The sequence below is a fragment of the Trichechus manatus genome, unplaced genomic scaffold (genome assembly GCF_000243295.1).
Source record: "Trichechus manatus latirostris isolate Lorelei unplaced genomic scaffold, TriManLat1.0 scaffold00277, whole genome shotgun sequence".
Classification (NCBI taxonomy): domain Eukaryota; kingdom Metazoa; phylum Chordata; class Mammalia; order Sirenia; family Trichechidae; genus Trichechus; species Trichechus manatus.
The window spans coordinates 1,883,307-1,902,522 of record NW_004444213.1 but is presented as its reverse complement, the minus strand read 5'-3'; the positions used below and the strand labels follow the sequence as shown (position 1 = coordinate 1,902,522).

The following is a 19,216-nucleotide window of genomic DNA, read 5'->3' as shown; positions in this document are numbered from 1 at the left end:
AAACAGCTCTAATACAGTCAAGAGATGTCACGAAGGCAAGGTGGCTGCAAGAGTGGTTTGGGACCATCACGGGACGGTTCAAATACGACACGTTTTCACCCGAAAATGTGAAGATGGTAGGAAGCATTTTCCATGGGTAGATTGTTTTAAGCTGCTATTTCCTAATACAGAAGGTATCAAGTCCCCATGGGGGCTGAATTTAAGACTAAGAAAATAAATTAAAAAACCCAAATCTGTTGCTGTTGAATTGATCCCAACTCATAGCAAACCTGCAGTGACAGAATAGAGCTGCCGCATAGCGTTTCCTCGGCTGTGATCCTTACGGGAACAGAGCGCCAGCAGATGCCAGCTGAGTATTTAACCACTGTATCACCAGGGCTCCTTTCAAAGGCTAACCCAACAAACAACCGATTGTTGTTGAACTGATTCTGACTCATAGCGACCCTATAGGACAGAGGAGAACTGCCCCATAGGATTTCCAAGGCTGTAATCTTTATGGACAAAACAGCTGGTGGGTTCGAACCACTGACCTTTCAGTTAGCAGCCAAGTGCTCAAACACTGCAACACCAGGGCTCCTTCTTTAAAAGACTAAGACTGTATTTTCCTCCAAGGATCATCCCTTCCGGGGCTTAAACTTAGGTTTCATAAGCAAACAGTATTTTCTAACAAAATTGGAACTGGTAGGGAGAATTCTTTGGACGTGCCAAATTTTTAAAAGAAAACATGAGTAAGTGGCCTACAAAGGATAACATTAAAATTTTAAATGAGCAACTTTATTTATTTACTAAAGAACTCAGAATCATTTCTGACAGAACCCATTTCATTGACATTTGCTTTGAAAGGCAGATAAAATCAACCAAGTTCTCACAATGTCTCAAGAATTAAAAAAAAAAAAAAGGAAGAGAGCAAGGGGGAAAAGGACACTCGCAAACAGCCAGCTTACAGATTTGTAGCGCTAAATTTTTCTAACACAGAATCACTTTTCCATCCTGGGTTCTTCTTTCCTGTAGGGAAAAAAAAAAGGCAAAGAAAATGATTTCAGTAAAATTCCTTCAGAATGCCAGCCACTGTTTTATATCAGTGCCTACTCATCAACATTTGTGTGCCCATTATAACCATCCCCCTTGCTAAATAAATATCCTAAGGAATGGGGAAACAATAGTAACAGTGAACCTGCAAGCAGCCAGCGCAGTCTGGTGCTCACATCCACGGATTTTCAAACCCTGGCTCAGCCCCATCCTCGCTGTGTGAATTTAGAGCTAAAAGACTTTTAAGCTGCACTTCCTTATTTATAGAGGAGAAATAGAACCTTCCTATTTGACAACGTATCTAACTACGTTCAGGTGTAGATCAAGTTAGATGATGCATTAAAAAGGCTGAACATGTTGCCCAGTGCACAAGAAGCACTCCAGTGTTAAAAAACCAAACCCACTGCCGTCCAGTTGATTCTGACTCATAGCGACCCTATAGGACAGAGTAGAACTGCCCCATAGTGTTTCCAAGGAGCAACTGGTGGATTTGAACTGCTGACCTTTTGGTTAGCAGCTCATCTCTTAACCACTGTGCCACCAGGGCTCCACTCCAATGTCAGCCATTAAAATTCCCTATGTAGTCATAGCTCACTAAGGTTTGGCCCCTTTCCTTAAGAAATTTATAATTTAAGTAGGAAAAGAAGAAAAACATACCAAAAAAGCTACATATGTTTACATCATGGCTTGCGACAAAATCTGGGTGGTGCCCGTGGTGGCTAGGATGAGGTGAAGAAATCTCAGAGGGCTGGGCGGCCCTGCTGGGTGGTACAGGGTCTCAGTCCCGTCTCGGTCCTGGGTTTGTAACACTGATCAAAGCAGGTAAGCTAGTTGGACCCTGCAGCGGTCTCTGTAAAACGGAGGTTCCCTCTATGTGGCTGGGCCAAGAGAGAAAGAAACCCCTGCGGGCTGAGCACATAAGACAGTAAGAGGAAGGAGGCTTTGCATGGGGCTTCCTAGAGGTAGGGCTTCACGAGGCTGAGAAGGTGGGGTGTGGCAGAGCCCAGGCAGAGGAGGGAACTGCCGGTTCCAGGGGCCTGAGGTCGACAGAAGCTGCAGAGGTGTGAGCAAATACATGGGACAGAGACTCCATGAACAGGCCAAGAGGGGCACTATTTGAGGAAAAGGCGTTTTAGCTCAGATGAGCAGGGCCAGTTGACAGTTCAGTCAAGTGTCTGCTGTGTCAGGAGGCAGAGAAATCCCAAGGCAGGCTCTTGGTGCTGAGGAGTGGTCTTCAGTAAATACTCCCTCCCTCTCAACTGAGAAATGAGGCAATCCCGAGAGTTCTCTTCTGTTAGAAGAGACGGAACGGACGAGATTCGTTCACAAAATAACTTCCGTGAAGTTGTCTGCCCATTCATATATGGCTGAGATGTCTTAAAGGCCTCAGCCCCACAAGACTCACTAAACCGACCGTAGCCGAGAGTTACCCTGTGGACTGTTTGGTCAGAAAAAGCCAAGTGGGTGCAGAAGGGCAACAGCTTGAGGCCTAGGTCAAAGGGGGCACCTTTGCTGTTAGATGCGTACTGTCAGGACAAGCCATCAAATCCAGCAGTGTCCTCCTGGGCTGGGGGGCACGCCCTGTCCAGGACTGACTGGGGCCTACCTCTGCTCCCTGACACTAGAAGGCCCTAGCTAGTAAACCATCCCATGACTTGAATTCCTACGTTGATCCTCAACTGGAAAGACAAATCACAACAGGGGTTTGTTTCGTCTGCTTCTGGTTAGCTGATATAATGATTTTGTACACGGAAATAAATTAAAAAAAATAAATTGAACAACAACAAAAAACCCGGGGAGTTTCTAGAACGGAGCCAGGGAGCCTGAGTTGAAGGGATCCCATAGGTTGCTCCCAGCCTGTAGGGTCTTGCTCAGCTGTGGCATTGTGTGCTCCTGGTGAGGACAGGGGTCCCTGGCATTAGGGGACAGCTGAAGCACAAGAGCTGTGAAGAGCTGGGGGAGAAAGTTTGGGGGTACAAAAGCAAATAGTTGGACAGTTGCAAAGAAAACACCAGTGAAAACTGACCAGGCAAAGCGAAGGAGGGTGTCATCTGAATGACAGACCCGGACAGGGTGGCCTGGAGAAGCCACAGGGGCTGGGTTGTTGTAGTCCATCAAGTCGATTCCGACTCATAATGACCCTACAGGACAAGGAGAACTGCCCCATAGGGTTTCCAAGGCTGGAATCTTTACAGAAGCAGGCCGCCACATCTTTCTCCCGTGGAGCAGCTCATAGGTTCAAACTGCACACCTTCCAGTTAGCGGCCGAGGGCTTAACCACTGGAATAATGGTGAGAGAAGCTCACATGTGGTTATGGGCGTCATCCACCAGGAGGTCACTGGGGGTCTAAGGGCGTGGTTTCAGAAAAGCACAAACTGGATTGCAGGCTAACACAGGAGCAGGAGGAAATGGAGACAAGACCATTGTTTGAGCCTGATGTGGATCAGGGCCAATGAAGGCCACCACTCGGAACTTTCTGGAAGGAGTGGTCATTTTGGCATTCATAGCACCAAGTCCCATTTCTAGCCAAAGTACTCTAAGGTTTTATGAAATGTTTTCCAAGAGAGGGGAGCCACGTGGGTCTGAGAGCTGAGAAGAAACCAGTGAGCAAAGCACAGGGAAGAGGTGGAGGGTCTTAAGTGACGGAGGTACAGACACTGACCGCGGGGCCTGAGGTGACAGAGGTACGGACACTGACCGCGGGGCCTGAGGTGACAGAGGTACGGACACTGACTGTAGCACCCGAGGGGCAACGAAGGGCAACAGACACTGACTGCGCGGCCTGAGGTGAAAGAGGTATGGGCAGCCATAAGTAAACTGAAAGCCACTGTTTTCAGACCTGTTTTGCCTTACCATAGCTATTTTCTGAGAGTAAGATGAAGAGGCTGGAAATAAGTTTCACAGAGATGGATGGAGTGTGAAAAAGATGCATCATTCCAATGGAAATGTGTAAACTTTTCCTCTAAGAACATTTCTGCTCTACCTTAATGCACCTTACAATGAAAACGGGATCAATATAAATGCTGGTTTGGGAGAATACTTAGGAAATTAACACATAAGAATCCTGTTGAAATTCAGCAAATGTATAAGTGACACCAAGTTTGCTAATGTTAAAAGCAGAGCTTCGAACTGGTTTGAACCAGTTCAGTCATGGCCCGTGAAGCGAAACTGGAACAGACCCAAATGTTTACAATTGGGGTGATCTAGAACAGTAACTGGAATGTGAAAAATTATGGGTCGAAGCCCTGGGATGGGAGACTCAGAAGAGGCACAGTGAGCCCTTTCAGGAGCCTGATGCATGAGCTTGCATTATTGGCAGGACTGTGGAAAGCAGCACACATTCAAAGCAGTGTGGTTGGCTGCCATCTTTGAGCGGGGCACTGCTGTTTCTGACTCTGCTCAAAATCCGACTGGCAAGAGATTTGGTTGCTATGCAACACGTTTGCTGCCCTGGTTTTCTAAGAGGGAGATTAGGTTTCTAGCAGGGCTTTGACCCATAATTTTTCCCGTTCTGGTTCACCCAAATTTAAAAAATTCAGGTCTGTTCTGGTTCCACTTCCTTGGACAAGACTAAACCAGGAAGAACCAGTTTTGAAGCCCTGGTTAAAAGTTTTTGCTCACACAGCAGTCACTCAAAAAAAGCACCTGTGTTCAATAAACAGAAACCCACCTTCTCTTCCAAGTCCAGCTGCAAAGGGTGGGTCTCTTCCCTTGGTCTTGGGATGGCTCTGCCCACACCTGTGGAGTTCCAGGACTCGGCCCACCATCCACACACCTGAGGGTCTGATAACCTGCGTCTTTTTGCAGGTGACTGCTGGTCTCTCCTGGGAGCATGAGCGATGCATGTTGATGGATGAATCTCAATTGCAGTTGAGCCCGATGGACTTTTTATGCTCCACGAGGGTAAGGACAATGACTTCTGGGGACTCTCGAAGGCAGAGTCTGCAGTCATTTTTCCTTGGAAGTCTTTTTTATATTGAGCTTCCACACTGGCCCTGTCTGGAGACTGTCCAGTACAGAAAGTCTCCTTCATCCGCTGGGGCGATCTTTGGCAATACTCTTGATGAAGCTTGTCAAATCTTTCTTTAATGTCATCATAACGATTCCTTCCACAGCTCAGAGATTGTATGCTTGGCTTTGAAATGGCTTTTGTGGATGGCAGTGACCTTCTAAACATTCCAAGACTGCTTTCTTGGAGAAGACTGTCCAATGTTTGCTCAGCATGGCCTGTGCTCTGTGCTGGGCCAGTCTTGGAAAGAAGCAAGGAAGAGGAATCACGCTTTGGCAGGCATCCACTCCCTTGGATAGATTTTTCCCCTGGTTTTTCCAAACCCTCCTGTAGCCTTTGTGGGACAGGTATACTTGACCAGTGGGTTTCCAAGCCCTGGAGACATCCATGGCTTACAGGGCCACCTCTGTACACATCCACGGCCCAGGAGCCTGAGGGGCCAGGCTGGCTCACACGGTTTGGACAGTATTCCTGATGCAGCTTGTCAAACTTGACTTCAATCTCTCTGTGACGGTTTCCCCCAAGGCCCTGGAGAGTTCTGGACTTGGACATGATTTTTACAGGAGAAATTAACCATTTTAATGCCATAAATCTATTCTCCTGATCAAGATCATACCCTGCACTGGGGTCCAAATATGTCAACAAAGAATGCTTTTGGGGAGTCACTTTAGGCTCCTTCCAGCTTGGAACTAATTCATGGACTTGGGGGTTGTTTACCTCAAGAAGAACTTTCTTCAACTGAAAACCTGTCTTACGGCAAGAAACCTTTAGTGAGTTCTTGGGATCTCTCAGTGCCCCTGCCTCTTTTTCAGGCTGGGACCAGGGCAAGCGTTGCTCCCTGGAGCCCCTCTGCACGTGTCTGCCTCCTTTGCAGTACGTTCTGTTCATTCTGCTCTTCCATCTGGGCCTCCTCCTGCAGCTCCAGTTTTGGACAATGAAGGTCTTGGTGGAGATGATGCAGGATGGCTTTGTGCTCAGCAGCCGGCTCATGGAGTGCAGCATGCCCTCGTACAAGTCACTGATGGTCACGTCGCAAACATCCTCGGCCTCAAAGGACTGGCTGCTTAAGAAGCTGTGGCTACTGGCCCCTTGTGACACAAGACCATCATTTCTGGGCACCAGTGCCAAGTTGGCTGAGGGGTCACGTTTTCTGAGAGGTGATGCTGACTTAACAGGGCCACCCAGGTTCTTTGCAGAGACATCACCATAGTCTCCTAGGAGATAAAAACACAAAGTGGAGGTGTATTACCATTCAAACACCATCTGGATGCATGGATCATGGAGCTTAAGATTGGAGAATGGCCATAATAGGTTTTAAAAGCAATACGAAAACCAAAAAGCAAATCCACAAGTACTTGGGAATAGCCTTTTCTCAGAGGTCTCTTTTTAGCTATCAAAGTTAAATGTCTATTTTCCACCCTACCTTCCCCAAAGAAGTCTTCCTCTCTTTATGGGATTGTTTAGAAGAAGGGTACCTTTTCATTGTTTACCTGTAGGTGTGGGTAGGGAAGGGAATAAGACTCCTGATTACACCTCTATACAGCTTTGACTTTTGCACCATGTTGGATGTCGTATATACGTTAAAAAAAAAAAAAATGAAACCAACAATGATGGGAAAACCCTAAGGTTGAATACAAACAGAACCAAAGGAACCTAAGTGAATAACAAATTGGTAACAACAGAAAGGGAAAAAGGAATTGCAATAACTTTGAACACAATACTCTGAATGCACATCCTTTATGGGATATGGTCCAAGGATAAAAAGAGCAGCTTGGGACCCATGAATCTTACTCAGTCGTACTGATCAGAGTACAGGTAGGTGCTGCGATTCCAACAGCATTTTGTACGCTACGACTGAGCCAACGAGAGTCCGTGACTGATGCTGGTGACAACCAGGAGAGGGGAGATGCAACCATGGACTCAGGGAAGGAGGGGAACCGTCTCAAACACCAGTGGGGACCTGTCAATGGCACAGGAGCCAGCTTGAAAGGGGCTCCCACGGCGTACATTTGGGTCCACGCTGGGTATCAAACTGAATAACGGCAGTGGGTTATAACACTTGGATTTTTAAAAAAGTCCGCAAGTTCTTAGCGATTCTTTAAAGAAGATGCCAACCAATATAAGCAGAGTCAGAAGAGGACTGGTTTGCAACCACCACCTCAGGCAGTAATGCTCACTGACCGCTAGAACCATGGGGCAATGGTTTTTTTTGGGGAAAAGTCTTCCACACAATCTCAAATGGTCCCCCCACAGAGCACTGTGAGGAAAAGACACTTTCACAGCGGCGAAATCTGGCACCCACCTTAACTAAGTGATGAAACTTACCAAGGACATGCCACCATCTATGTACGATGTTTGTAAAAAATGTTCAACATGAATCTAACCACAAGGAGCTAACCCAGCAAGTCCAAATTGAGGGGCTTTCTACAGAACAACTGGCCTGGACTATGCAAGAATGTCCATGACGTGAGGACAACAATCACAACAAAAAGGCTGAGGAACATTCTGGAATAAAGGAGACTGAAGTGACCTGACAACCAAATGCAACAGGCAATGCTTAGGCGGATCCTGACTTGAATAAACAAACCAACAAAAAGGCTACAAAGCACGTTATTGGCACAGTTGCGTAGAATTGCAATGTGGTCACGCAGCGCGTCTGTGCCACACTCACCATGGGCAGGCTCGGCCAACAAAGGGACCAGGGTCACCTGGCTGTTCTCCAGGCCTCCGCTATCTGCACGCTGAAACCAAAGCAAACTGGTTATAACAAAACAGTTACTAGATTTTGAGACTCGGGGGCACGCCAAGCTGGGTTTTCCCCCACAACACGACATTCCTCCAAGGACGGCGGAAGGAGTTGCTCTCTTTTCAAACTATGTACTGTCTTCTTAGTACGGCAGCTTTGACGATGTGGAACTACCACGGCAGTGGCTGGTTTGGGCTTTAAACAATGATGGGAAAAAGAGGTGCCTTCGTCAGACCTGGGAACTGACTACGTGGCCTCCAGGATGACATCTGGACACAACTGTGACGCTGTCAGTGACTCCTTCGGGAAGTCTGGCTCTTTTTCCTCATCCACCATTACTTGGGTAGCAAGAACACCACAGGGCCAGGAGATGGTGGGCAAAGCAAAGCCGTCATGGAGATGACAGAGCTGCTCCTGACTCCCTCTGACCGACACAGCAGCCAGGAAGACATCATTTCCTACTTTAGGTGAAAGGAAAAGGCACGTCTGTACAGCCACTAAAGGAGCCCTGGTGGCACAACGGTTAAACACGGAGCTGCTAACTGAAAGGTCAGCAGTTTGAACACACCAGCGGCTCCGTGGGAGAAAGACCTGGTGATCTGATCCCTGATTACAGCCTAGGAAACCCTACGGGGCAGTTCTACTCTGTAACAACAGATGGGGTCGCCATGGATCAGGGCCCGACTCAATGGCCGGTAACAACAGTGGGCCTGGAGTGTTCACTCAAGAAGCGCAAAAATCTATGAGCCCTGAACAAAATGTGCCCCAGAATAATTCTGAAAGAATTATTCAAAATGCTCTTTACAGGATCTGTAAAGAGAGTAAACAAAGACACGATCCCATTGTACCCTAATGCGTCTCTAGTCTAAGATTCCATCACATAAAAAGGGACGAGGAAGCAGATTACCTCTGAAAAGCTTATATGTTGCAGCAGTTTGTCCACCTGGGTCAAGTATTTCCTTCGTAACTCATTTTCCAAAGGGCTCTGAAGCACTGCAGGCTGAACAAAAAAGAGAAGTCAATATTCTTACGAGCCTTTGAGTCCGGCTGAGCTCTTGCATTCTGGACCAAATTCACACAGCACATTAGCATGCAAATGTCTAAATCAAGTTACCTAAAGTCACTCTTTCAGCGACTGCCGTTAGCTGTGCAAAGTGGCCCAACCCCTCTGAAAACCACCTGACTTTAGGGAATTTACCAAGTGCTAACAATCCAAAAGAAAGTAAAAAGATAAAAAATTTATGGCAGCGTTACTAGAACAGGAAGACACTAAAACCATCTGAACGTTCTCAGGTGAATTCAGGATGCAACTAGTAATACTCGCACCGACTAGTAATACTCACACCGACTAGTATGCTTCTAAGAAAATAAGATATGGACTGGTCCCCCATCCTATCCCTCACCTCCACACACTAGAAATCGGGTCTCCACTTCCACCCGCTGCCCCTGAGTGGGGTTGGGACAGGGATTCGGGATGGCAGATGGGGGCCCCACAAACACGTACTGTTAGGGAAGGGCCAGCACCTCAATTCTCTACTGTCGGGGCTACCAACTTCCCCTTCACTGCCATTCCCTGTATAATACTTCAGAACGTGTTCCTTCCTTCCCCGGAGGCACAACCTTCACCCTATTCAGACACTAAAAGGAAAAGAAACTCACCCACAGGAGTGTGGGTGGACCTCTGGGCAAAAAGAGTCTCAGAAAAGGAACCCCAGAGCAACGCTGGGGAAGCTGCTCCGGGCGGCGTGGTCCGAGCCGAGGACGCGCGGGTACCTCCCGCCCCGACCGTCCGCTCACTACAGAAGGCTGTTCTTACCGTCACGGCCATGGCAACCTCGTCTCCCTGGTCGAAAGTTGCATCGACGTCACTGTTTTTTGAATCTAAAAGCAAAAAAGGAAATTCCAATCAGAATTTCTAAGAAAGCTTGCAATTCTTCTCCCTCGAGGAAAGCTTTCATTTTGTGTATGTTCTACAGTAAAAACCCCATTGCTTCAAATGTGTCACCCTTTAGTAAGGACATGGGCCATTTATGACTGTTAGTGGTTATGACAGTGAAACCTGCGAAAGCTGGAACCCGTGTAAGGCAGAAACCTGTCAGAGAAGGAAACCTCAAATACTTTCCACTAATAGAGAGCGAGAGAACAGCGTTTAAGACGGGCAAGCACGCGAAGGCAGGAGGAGACAGGAAAGCTGGATGAATGGAAATGGGGAACCCAAGGTCAAGAAGGGGAGAGTGTTGATATGTCACAGGGTTGGCAACCAATGTCACAACATGTGCATGAATTGTTTAATGAGAAACTAATTTGCTCTGTAAACCTTCATCTAAAGCACAACTAAAAAAAAGAAAAAGAAAAGTGGTTTTAAGACCACACCCTGTCAAAGGTGGAAAACTTGTGAGACCCGGAAAAACAAGCAGTCCCGCGGAGTTCTGGCTCTTATAGGTTTCTCTGTAGTAACCCAGAGAACCTATCAGAATAGAATATGCCTCAGATGGCAGAGATAAGGGAAAGCAGATTTTATACCACTTCTCGCTCTTTCAATCAACTCTGATTCAAGTAAAGTTGAGATCCTCTGGCCCAGCACCATTGGACAGAACTTTCTGTGATAATGGAAAGCTATCTGCTGTGTGATGTAGCCACTGGCCACATGTGGCCACTGAACACTTGAAATGTGGCCAGTGAGACTGAGGAACGGAATTTTAAGCTTTGTTCAATTTTCAATGGATTTAAACAGCCATATGTGGCCAGTGGCTGCCGTCCTGGGTGGTGCCCCTCTGAAACACCTATATCCAACTGTCTCAAGCAGTCTGGGAAATTCCAGGAACTGAGAATTTGTGGAGTTAAGATCTGGACGAATCTCAGTAAATACACAAACATCTAGGAGTAAACATCTTCATCAGGTCTTCTTTCTAAATCTACAGGAAAAACCACCAGGTCTCCTTATTTTTCAAATGGGAAGCTACTGTGGTGTTTCAAACAGAGAGGTGGCATGGTACTGACGGGGTGGCAGCAGGGAAGGGGGGCATTCAGATCTGAGAGATAGAAAGCAAAAGCAACAGGACTGTGATGTCTTGGATCCGGGGAACGAAGAGGCTGAGACAGTGGACTGTGGATTTCTGGCTTATTCTACTGGGAAGATGATGGCAGAGCCTTGCTGGGTGTGACTTATCCAGATGATATATGCTGCAGTATTCAAGCAGAGACGCTGACGGGCAGTAAGACACACCCAGATGAGGCCGGGCTGGAGACAAAACCAACAGATGCTGCCGCCACGTCTCGCCAGAGGCTGAGGAGCCCAGACTGGCTCCTGAGAAGGGCACCCTGCGAAGATGGGAGACAGGCCGGTACGAGGGCTGAGAAGGAAGCTCGGGAGAGGAAGGCACAGACCCGGAGAACACCGCACCGCTGAAGACAGCACCAGAGAGTGTCAAGAAGTTTCGGATGCTCCTGAGGGCAAGGAGGGTAAGAACCAAAGAACGCAAACCGGACTGGGCAGCAAGGTGGTCAGGAACCTCATGAACACCGCGCTCAGGGACGGAGGCCGAGGCCAGACGCAGCCGAGTGAGTGGCATGCGGGGTGGGAGAACGTTCCAGGCAGCGAATGCCAGCAGCCTTTAGGAGATCTGGCTGGGAGGTGGCTGACCAGAGGGAGGTGGCTAGAATGCGCCACGGGATGGGGAGACTCTTACATTGTGTTACTGACGGGCACCCCGGGCAGGGGAGAGGGGAAGACAGTGAGAGAGGGGGCGATGGACGGATTCCTGAGGAAACAGGCTGGGGTGGGGTCTAGGCAACACAACCGGCTGAGGGAGGGGAAAGAGACCCCTAAGAGGACGAGAAGGACGACTAGAGGACTGCGGGGGCAGGCAGCTAGCGGTGCGAGCGCCACCCTGGAAAGGCAATTCTGAACTCTTATTAAAATTTTAACTTTTTTTTAGGCAAAAAATTTAAAAAAAAAAAAAGGGGGTGGGGGGTGGGGACTAGTCATTCATTCGAGAACTATCTGAGTCCTTTTATGTATCAAGTACCCTGGATGGGATTGTGAGCAGGACTCTGCTCCCTGTGCTCCAAGGACTTTACAAGCAGGTAAAAGGGCACTTAAGGATGCCTCAAGTTTGTAAAACACACCTCAGAAAAAATAAAGAATGGTAGGAATGAAGCACAGAACTTAAAATGCTGTAAAAGCTCACATGTCAGGCCAAGCTCCCCCCGCCCCCACTTCACAGCAAAGGTTCCACTTACACACACACACACACTCACTCACACACACATAACACACAGGGCTCCCACGCGCCAGGGCACACATGCGGTGCGAGGACGGTCACTGACCTTCCAATGCAGCTCGCCCGGAGCCGTCCACCCAGCTGACCGGCGTCACAGGGGATCCCTCAACCTGCAGAAGTCAATAAAGACACGCTCATTTCAGTAATGAGACCCTTCAAAGCCGCTGTAAAGACATAAGCCTACAATCTCTCCATGAGCAGACATGAGGTCGGACATTCCACTGGCTTCTCTTCTCAAACACCCTACCATAAAAGGCCTCCACGCCCGATCAGCAGCCCGAGACGCCCCTCAGAAGGAGCGACGCTTTCTTCCTCTGCCTGTGCTGCCTGGCGAGTGAGTGATGGAGCAGGGAGGGCGAGAAGCAAAGGCACAGGAGAAGGGTCTCTGCCCGCACACCCTCGTTAACCCTGGCCCACACATGGCTGACGAGGGCTGCAGCGCACAGAAAAACAAAGTGAAACAGAACTCAAGGGTCCCTGCGTCACCAGGCAGCATTTGGAAATATTCAAAAGGCTCCTGAGGGGCCTTCTGACATGTAAGGTTAACATGATGTCCTGTTCCCTAAGTGGGAATCAGCAGGGGCACCGTGACCCTGCATGGGTGGTGCCAGAGGGAATGCAAGTGACACGTGTTGGGGGGGTCAGTTGTCCTGATCAGGAGCTCACACCATGGGTGGTCAGCCCCTGCCCTCAAGGAGGCCATGAAGCTTCTGCTCCTTAAAGCTTGAGCTACACCAGAGGCCCCTCTAATAACCATAATGAACCTCAGAAGTGGGATCCAATTAATCCGACTGGCCTAAGGCAGGGGAAACACCAGGTTATACAGAGGGCTTTAAAACTATACAGGTCCTCCTTGTACTTGACAAGCAACAGAAGAAACACTGCTTAGTAAATCCTTGAAAACAGAAAGAAAAACAGAGGAGTCAAGGTGAGGGCACCATGAAGCTAACTGGGAGCCCTGCGCAGAGTTCTGGAAGCTTCCGGCGCAGAGTAGGGGGGCCGCAGCTTACGCTGCATTCATACCAACATTCACACCACGGCTCACGTCACATTCACATCCACAGCAAGGCATGTCGATGATAAAACTTGACATTGAATACCTGGCTTTGTCCTTTGCTTCTTTCCTGTATTAGTCCTCCACCCCACAGTCTCAATCCTTAAGAAAAGAAATAAAAATCACCACATCAGTAATCCTGAATGCTGAATTCCTATTCAACCTGCCTTTAAAGAAAACCAAAGTGAAGAGCAAAAGAAAGAGATCTTAAAACCAAGCCAGATTGCTGATATTGTTGGTGTTCATCCTTGTGAGGTTGAAGACTTTTTTTTTAAATTAAGATTGGATAAAAATTTGTCATTAATGAAAATCTCTCCTATCGAATAGACAGCAACTCCTCAAACTACATCGTGGATCCCCAAAGTTAAATGGAAACAAGAAACACATGCCAGGTATTGCCCTCAATATATACTGAGGACCATCTATATATGTTACACACACACATTATATGGCAATCTATATATACTGTGTCTACAGAATAAGGACTTGAGGACAATCTCTGTATGTATAGAGCAAGCCCTGAGCATGGGGTAAATGGTGAGTTTTGGAATCAGGCACACCTAATCCTGCTACTCACTCGCTAGCAGAACCTGGGCAAAATACTTAATCTCCCCCTAAACCCCCATTTGTTCCCAGGTGAGTTCAAGTTCATGAGGAGGGATGATGGGGTCGTGAGGCTGGAGGTATTTGTTAATGATACTAGAGATAGCAAACATTCATAGTGCTTACGGCATCCTGGCTTGAAGCACTTTCCAAGCGCATCAACAATCGGCCTGAGGCTAATTTCCAACATGTGAAGACAGCTCATATCCCTGCTCTCCTACTTCTCCATCTCCGACACCAGCCACTCACGTGGCGTTTTCTCTCTGCCCGTGGTGGGTTCGGTCGTTCACTAGAATGGCTTACAGAACTCATGGAGTCTACCTCCACTAAACGAAAAAACCAAACCCCTGGTGTTGATTCCAACTCACAGCGGCCCTACAGGAAGAGTAGAACTTAGAACTGCCCCATAGGGTTTCCAGGGCTGTAAATCTTTATGGAAGCAGACTGCCGCATCTTTCTCCTGTAGAGCCTCTGGTGAGTCCTCTTGGTTAGCAGCCAAGCACTTAACCACTGTGCCACCAGGGCTCCTTCGGCCTACAGTTAGTTACCCACTTATAATCAGAAGGAATACCTGCTAAGAGATGCATCTGGCAAGGCTGGGAGGAGCCACACACACCTTGTCCTGCACAGCATGCTTCCTATTGGCTAGTGCTGTGAGGTGGGATGCTGACTGGGCCATCCCCTTCCCCTCACCCTCCCTACACCCAGATACCTATGTGGATGTTCTCCCCTCTGCAGGAAGCCCTCAGAGAGGATCTCCAAAGTTCAGGGTCCCTTAGTCATTGGGGCCTCAATGAATACGCATGAAGGGGTCTTAATGTACAGTTATGCTCAATCCAATCAATGAGCGCGCATTATGGATTGCATCATGCTCTCCTCCCCACTCCTGAGGTTTGCTGCCTGGGTGGGGCCTGTGTAGCCTCCTACTCGGCTGTTTCAGTGTTGCCTGTTGATTTTAGAAAACAAAAGGGCACCCTGACTGCTCGAGAATTCCAACTACTATTTTCTGAAACCAAAAAAAACCCAAACCCATGGCCGTCGAGTCGTTTCCAACTCATAGCAACCCTATAGGAGAGAGGAGAACTGCCCCATAGGGTTTCCATGGAGTGGCTGGTGGATTCGAACTGCGACCTTTTGGTGAGCAGTCATAGCTCTTAACCACTGTGCCACCAGGGCTCCCGTATTTTCTGAAACCAGAGACAAAAGGCCAAAATCTAGTTCTTTGTCCCACACCAAGTATACTTGCTTTAGTATCCACAGCAACCCACTTACACCTACTCTTTAGCGGTCCTAATACCTTCGGTGACAAGCACTCACCAAGTTCATTGTACACAAGCAAGGTGTGATCAGATCAGCTAAAAAGCCAGAGCCTGGACTTCATTTAAGGAGCAGGTCTTATGAACGGTTTCGTCCCTGATTGTTTAACGTGAGCAGAATTTGAGATTTGCTCTTATTATCATTATCTTTCTTTCATTATCAATGCCCATGGCAGCTGCAGTCAAGAAATCAAACGACATATTGCATCGGGCAAATCTACCGCAACAGATAAGTGTTAAAAAGCAAAGATGTCACTTTGAGGACTAAGGTGCGCCTGACTCAAGCCATGATATTTTCAATCGCCTCCTATGCATGAGAAAGCTGGACAAATAAAGAGGACCAAAGAAGAACTGATGCCTTTGAATTATGGTGTTGGCAAAGAATATCGAATACACCACAGACTGCCAGAAGAACAAGCAAGTCTGTCTTGGAAGAAGTACAGCCAAAGTGTTCCTTGGAAGCGAGGATGATGAGACTTTGTCTCACGTACATTGGACGTGTTATCAGGAAGGATCAGTCCCTGGAGGAGGACATCGTGCTTGGTAAAGAACAGGGTCAGCAAAAGAGAAGAGGACCCTCAACAAGATGGATTGATACAGTGGCTGCAACGATGGGCTCAAACATAACAATTGTGGGGATGGTGCAGGACCCGGCAGGGTTTCGTTCTGCTGTACATGGGGTCGCTATGAGTCAGAACTGACTCGATGGCACCTAACAACATTTTTGGTGTTGAGTTAGTAGTAAGGAGTAGCAAACTTTCTCCAGTTTTTATGCAAAAGAATCCATGAGCAGTGGGCAACTTGCTGACACCAACCCCTGAACAGAATGGCTCCTTCTCCACGTTCAGATTGTTTCAAGTACTCAGAACTTCGTGGAAGACAGTTAATATTCAAAGTCAAACAGGACAAATGACAGTCAACATGAGTGTTGAAGGGCACAAACATTGTCCTAAGGGCTTCACCAGCACCATCATGTAACTGTTACAATACCCATTGTACAGATGAAGAAACCCAGCCTCAGCCAGGCTAAGCAACTCTCCCAAGTTGACAGGGAGGTAAGTGTGGGATGTCAAGGCAGGCAGGCGCATTCTTAACCATCTGTGTCCTCAGGAATTCGTTTCTAGTTTGATGAACAAGGTTTATTTTCATAAAAGCACGGCCAGTATTTCAAAATTCTACACTCTTCACCCTTTAAACTGAATTGGGAGATGACTCCGTACCTTGGGGCGTCTGGTAGGTTAGTGTCGCCATCTCCACCAGCGGGGTATCCTCGAAGGGATGGTTGTACTGCGGGGGAAGGGGTGTCCCATCAGGTCAGACCTCCAACCAACCTCTCCACCCACCCCCAGTTCGTTCACAGTTACGGAACCGTGGGCAGTTTTTCTACATCCCCTCTCCCTCCACTCAGTCCTCAGCTCCACCTCCCTCCTCCTCGCACCCTTCCTGAACCCTGTTCCCGACCTGGCTCCCCTCCGCCCCCGTACCCTCCCAGCAACCCGTTCCCGACCCGGCTCCCCCCTCTCCCTGCACCCAGTCCTGGACCTGCCTTTCCCCTTCTGACACCCGGGCCCCGTCACCCCGCACACTCCCTGCACCCACTCCCGGGCCTGCCTTCCCCCCTCTGACACCGGGGTCCCGTCTCCCCGCACACTCCCTGCACCCAGGTCCCTGCACCTAGGTCCCCGACTCCCCCACCCTCGTCCCGCCAGCCTCGTGCACAGCGCCCCTTCCAGCTGGAGCTGGGGGCCGCACCTTTTCTATCAGCTGCTGCATGCGTCTCTGGAAGCGATAGCGGCTGTCCCGGAGCTTCCGCGTCAGCGCGGCCTCCTCGCGGTCCTCGCCCGCCATTGTTCACAGGCTGCAGCACCGACCCCAACGCTGGTCGGCCAGGAGAGCCGCTCCCGCCGCCGTTCAAATACGCTACTCCCGCCATCCTCGGGTCTCCTATTGGCTGGAGCAGTGAGGCGGGGCGCTGATTGGGCCTTTCAAACGTATTTACGCCGCTTTCTCTCTGCTAATCCCCGGCCGAGTCCGTGGCGCCGCCGCGCTGGGAGACGCGCATGGGCAGAAAGGGCAGTAGGGTCAGCCGTTGGGCTTGGGAGCATTCAGGGGGAGTTCCTGTAGCCGCTCTGCGCTTATAAATTAACAATTCTTAGGAGACTCATGTGAGCTGTGTTTTATTAATCCAGAGATCCTGGGTAGTACGTGCAGTTTGCAATCCGTTGCTAACCTAAAGCTTGGAGGTTGAAGCTGACCCAGTGGCTCAGTGGAAGAAGGGTCTGGTGAACTGCTTTGGGAAGGTTACAAACCAAGAACACCCTATGGGGCAGTTCTTTAACACATGGGGTCGCTATGAGTCCGAATCCGCTCAATGTCAATGAGTCTGATTTTTAGGGGGTCGGGGCTTAAGACAACCCCAAATTATTATTTTTTATTGTACTTTAGGTGAAGGTTTACAGAACAAATAGTTTCTCTTTAAACAGTAAGTACACATATTGTTTTATGACATTGGTTAACAACCCCACGACATGTCAACACTCTCCGTTCTCCACCTTGGAGGACCTTTTTTTTTGGTGAAAATACACATAGCTAAAGTTACACCATTTCGAAGTTTCTACATGTACAGTTCAGTGGCATGGATTACATTCTTCCAGTTGTGCTGCTATTCTCACTATCCTTTTCCAAATTATTCCATCCCAATTATCTTCAACTCACTGCCTCCTAGGCTTCCCATCAAACCTTTTGAGTTGCTGTTGTCAGTTTGATCTCACCTAGATAATTCTTTTTTTTTTTTTTGGTACCTTAGATGAAGATTTGCAGAATAGTTCCTCTTAAAACAGTTGGTACACATATTGCCGTATGACAATATTTAACAATCCCACGACATGTCAACACTGTCCTTACTCAACCTTGGGTTCCCTATCACCAGCTTTCCTGTCCCCTCCTGCCTTCTAGTCCTTGGCCCTGGACTGCTGTACCTCATTAGTCCCGTTTTATGAGGCTGTCCAGTCTCTGGCTGAACGGTGAACTTCGGGAATGACTTCACCACCGAGCTAAAAGGGTGTCCGGGGGCCACACTCAGGGGGTTTCTCCAGTATGTCAGGCCAGTAGTTTGGTCTTTTTTTTGTGTGTGTGAGTTAGAATTTTATTCTACACCCTTTTCCAGCTCTGTCCAGGACCCTCTATTGTGATCCCAGTCAGAGCAGTCAGTGGTGGTAGCCGGGCACCATCTAGCTGTACTAGACTCAGTCTGGTGGAGGCTGTGGTAGATGTGGTCCATTAGTCCTTTGGACTAATCTTTTCCTTGTATCTTGTTCTCTTCATTCTCCCTTGCTCCCGAAGGGGTGAGACCAGTGGAGTATCTTAGATGGCTGCTCACAGGCTTTTAAGACCCCAGACGCTACTCTCCAAGGTAGAATGTAGAATATTGTCTTTATAAACTGTGTTATGCCAATTGAGCTAGATGTTCCCTGAGACGATGGTCCCCACAGCCCTCTGCCCAGCAATTTAGTCCCTCAGGGAGTTTGGAAGTGTCTATGGAGCTTCCATGACCTTTCCTGGTACAAGTTGTGCTGGCTTCCCCAGTATTGTGTACTGTCTCACACTTCACCAAAGATACCTCTTATCTATTGTCTATTTAGTTCCCCGCCCCCCATCCTTCATAACCAACAAAGATTGTTTCTTTTCGTGTATGATCTTTTTCATGGGTTTTTACAATAGAGGTCTCATACAATATTTGTCCTTTTGTGATTGACTTATTTCCCTCAGCATAATGCCTTCCAGTTTCATCCATGTTATGAGATGCTTCACAGATTCATCATTGTTCTTTATCTTTGCATAATACTCAATTGTGTGTATGCACCATAGTTTGCTTATCCATTCATCCATTGATGGGCATCTAGGTTGTTTCCATCTTTTTGCTACTGTGAACAGTGCTGCAATGAATATGGGTATGTATATGTCTATTCATGTGACAGCTCTTATTTCTCTAGGATATATTCCTAGGAGTGGGATTGCATTTTGTAGACCTCCAACCTCCTGCTTTTGCCAGTTCCCCCTGCGCCAGCCCTAGCACGCACTAGCCCTTGTCCTCTGCTTGGCTGGCCTCTCAGCCCTCTCTGACTGGCCAGCCTGTGACCAAAGTGGCAGCCCAGCTAAAGAAGGAGGAGCCGGCC

At 48.3% G+C, this 19,216-nt stretch overlaps 1 protein-coding gene across 1 annotated transcript; it reads right to left on the bottom strand.

Moving 5' to 3' along the window:
* Window positions 1–887: 887 nt before the first annotated feature.
* On the bottom strand, window positions 888–16,889 carry HJURP (Holliday junction recognition protein). The gene is made up of 9 exons (XM_023725020.1): window positions 16,794–16,889; window positions 16,262–16,328; window positions 13,169–13,224; window positions 12,115–12,178; window positions 9,602–9,666; window positions 8,693–8,785; window positions 7,711–7,780; window positions 4,701–6,253; window positions 888–1,005 (listed from the first exon to the last, which is right to left on the bottom strand). Exons 1-9 carry the CDS (start codon window positions 16,887–16,889, stop codon window positions 967–969), a joined length of 2,103 nt encoding a protein of 700 aa, XP_023580788.1. The 3' UTR covers window positions 888–966.
* Between the last annotated feature and the right edge of the window lie 2,327 nt (window positions 16,890–19,216).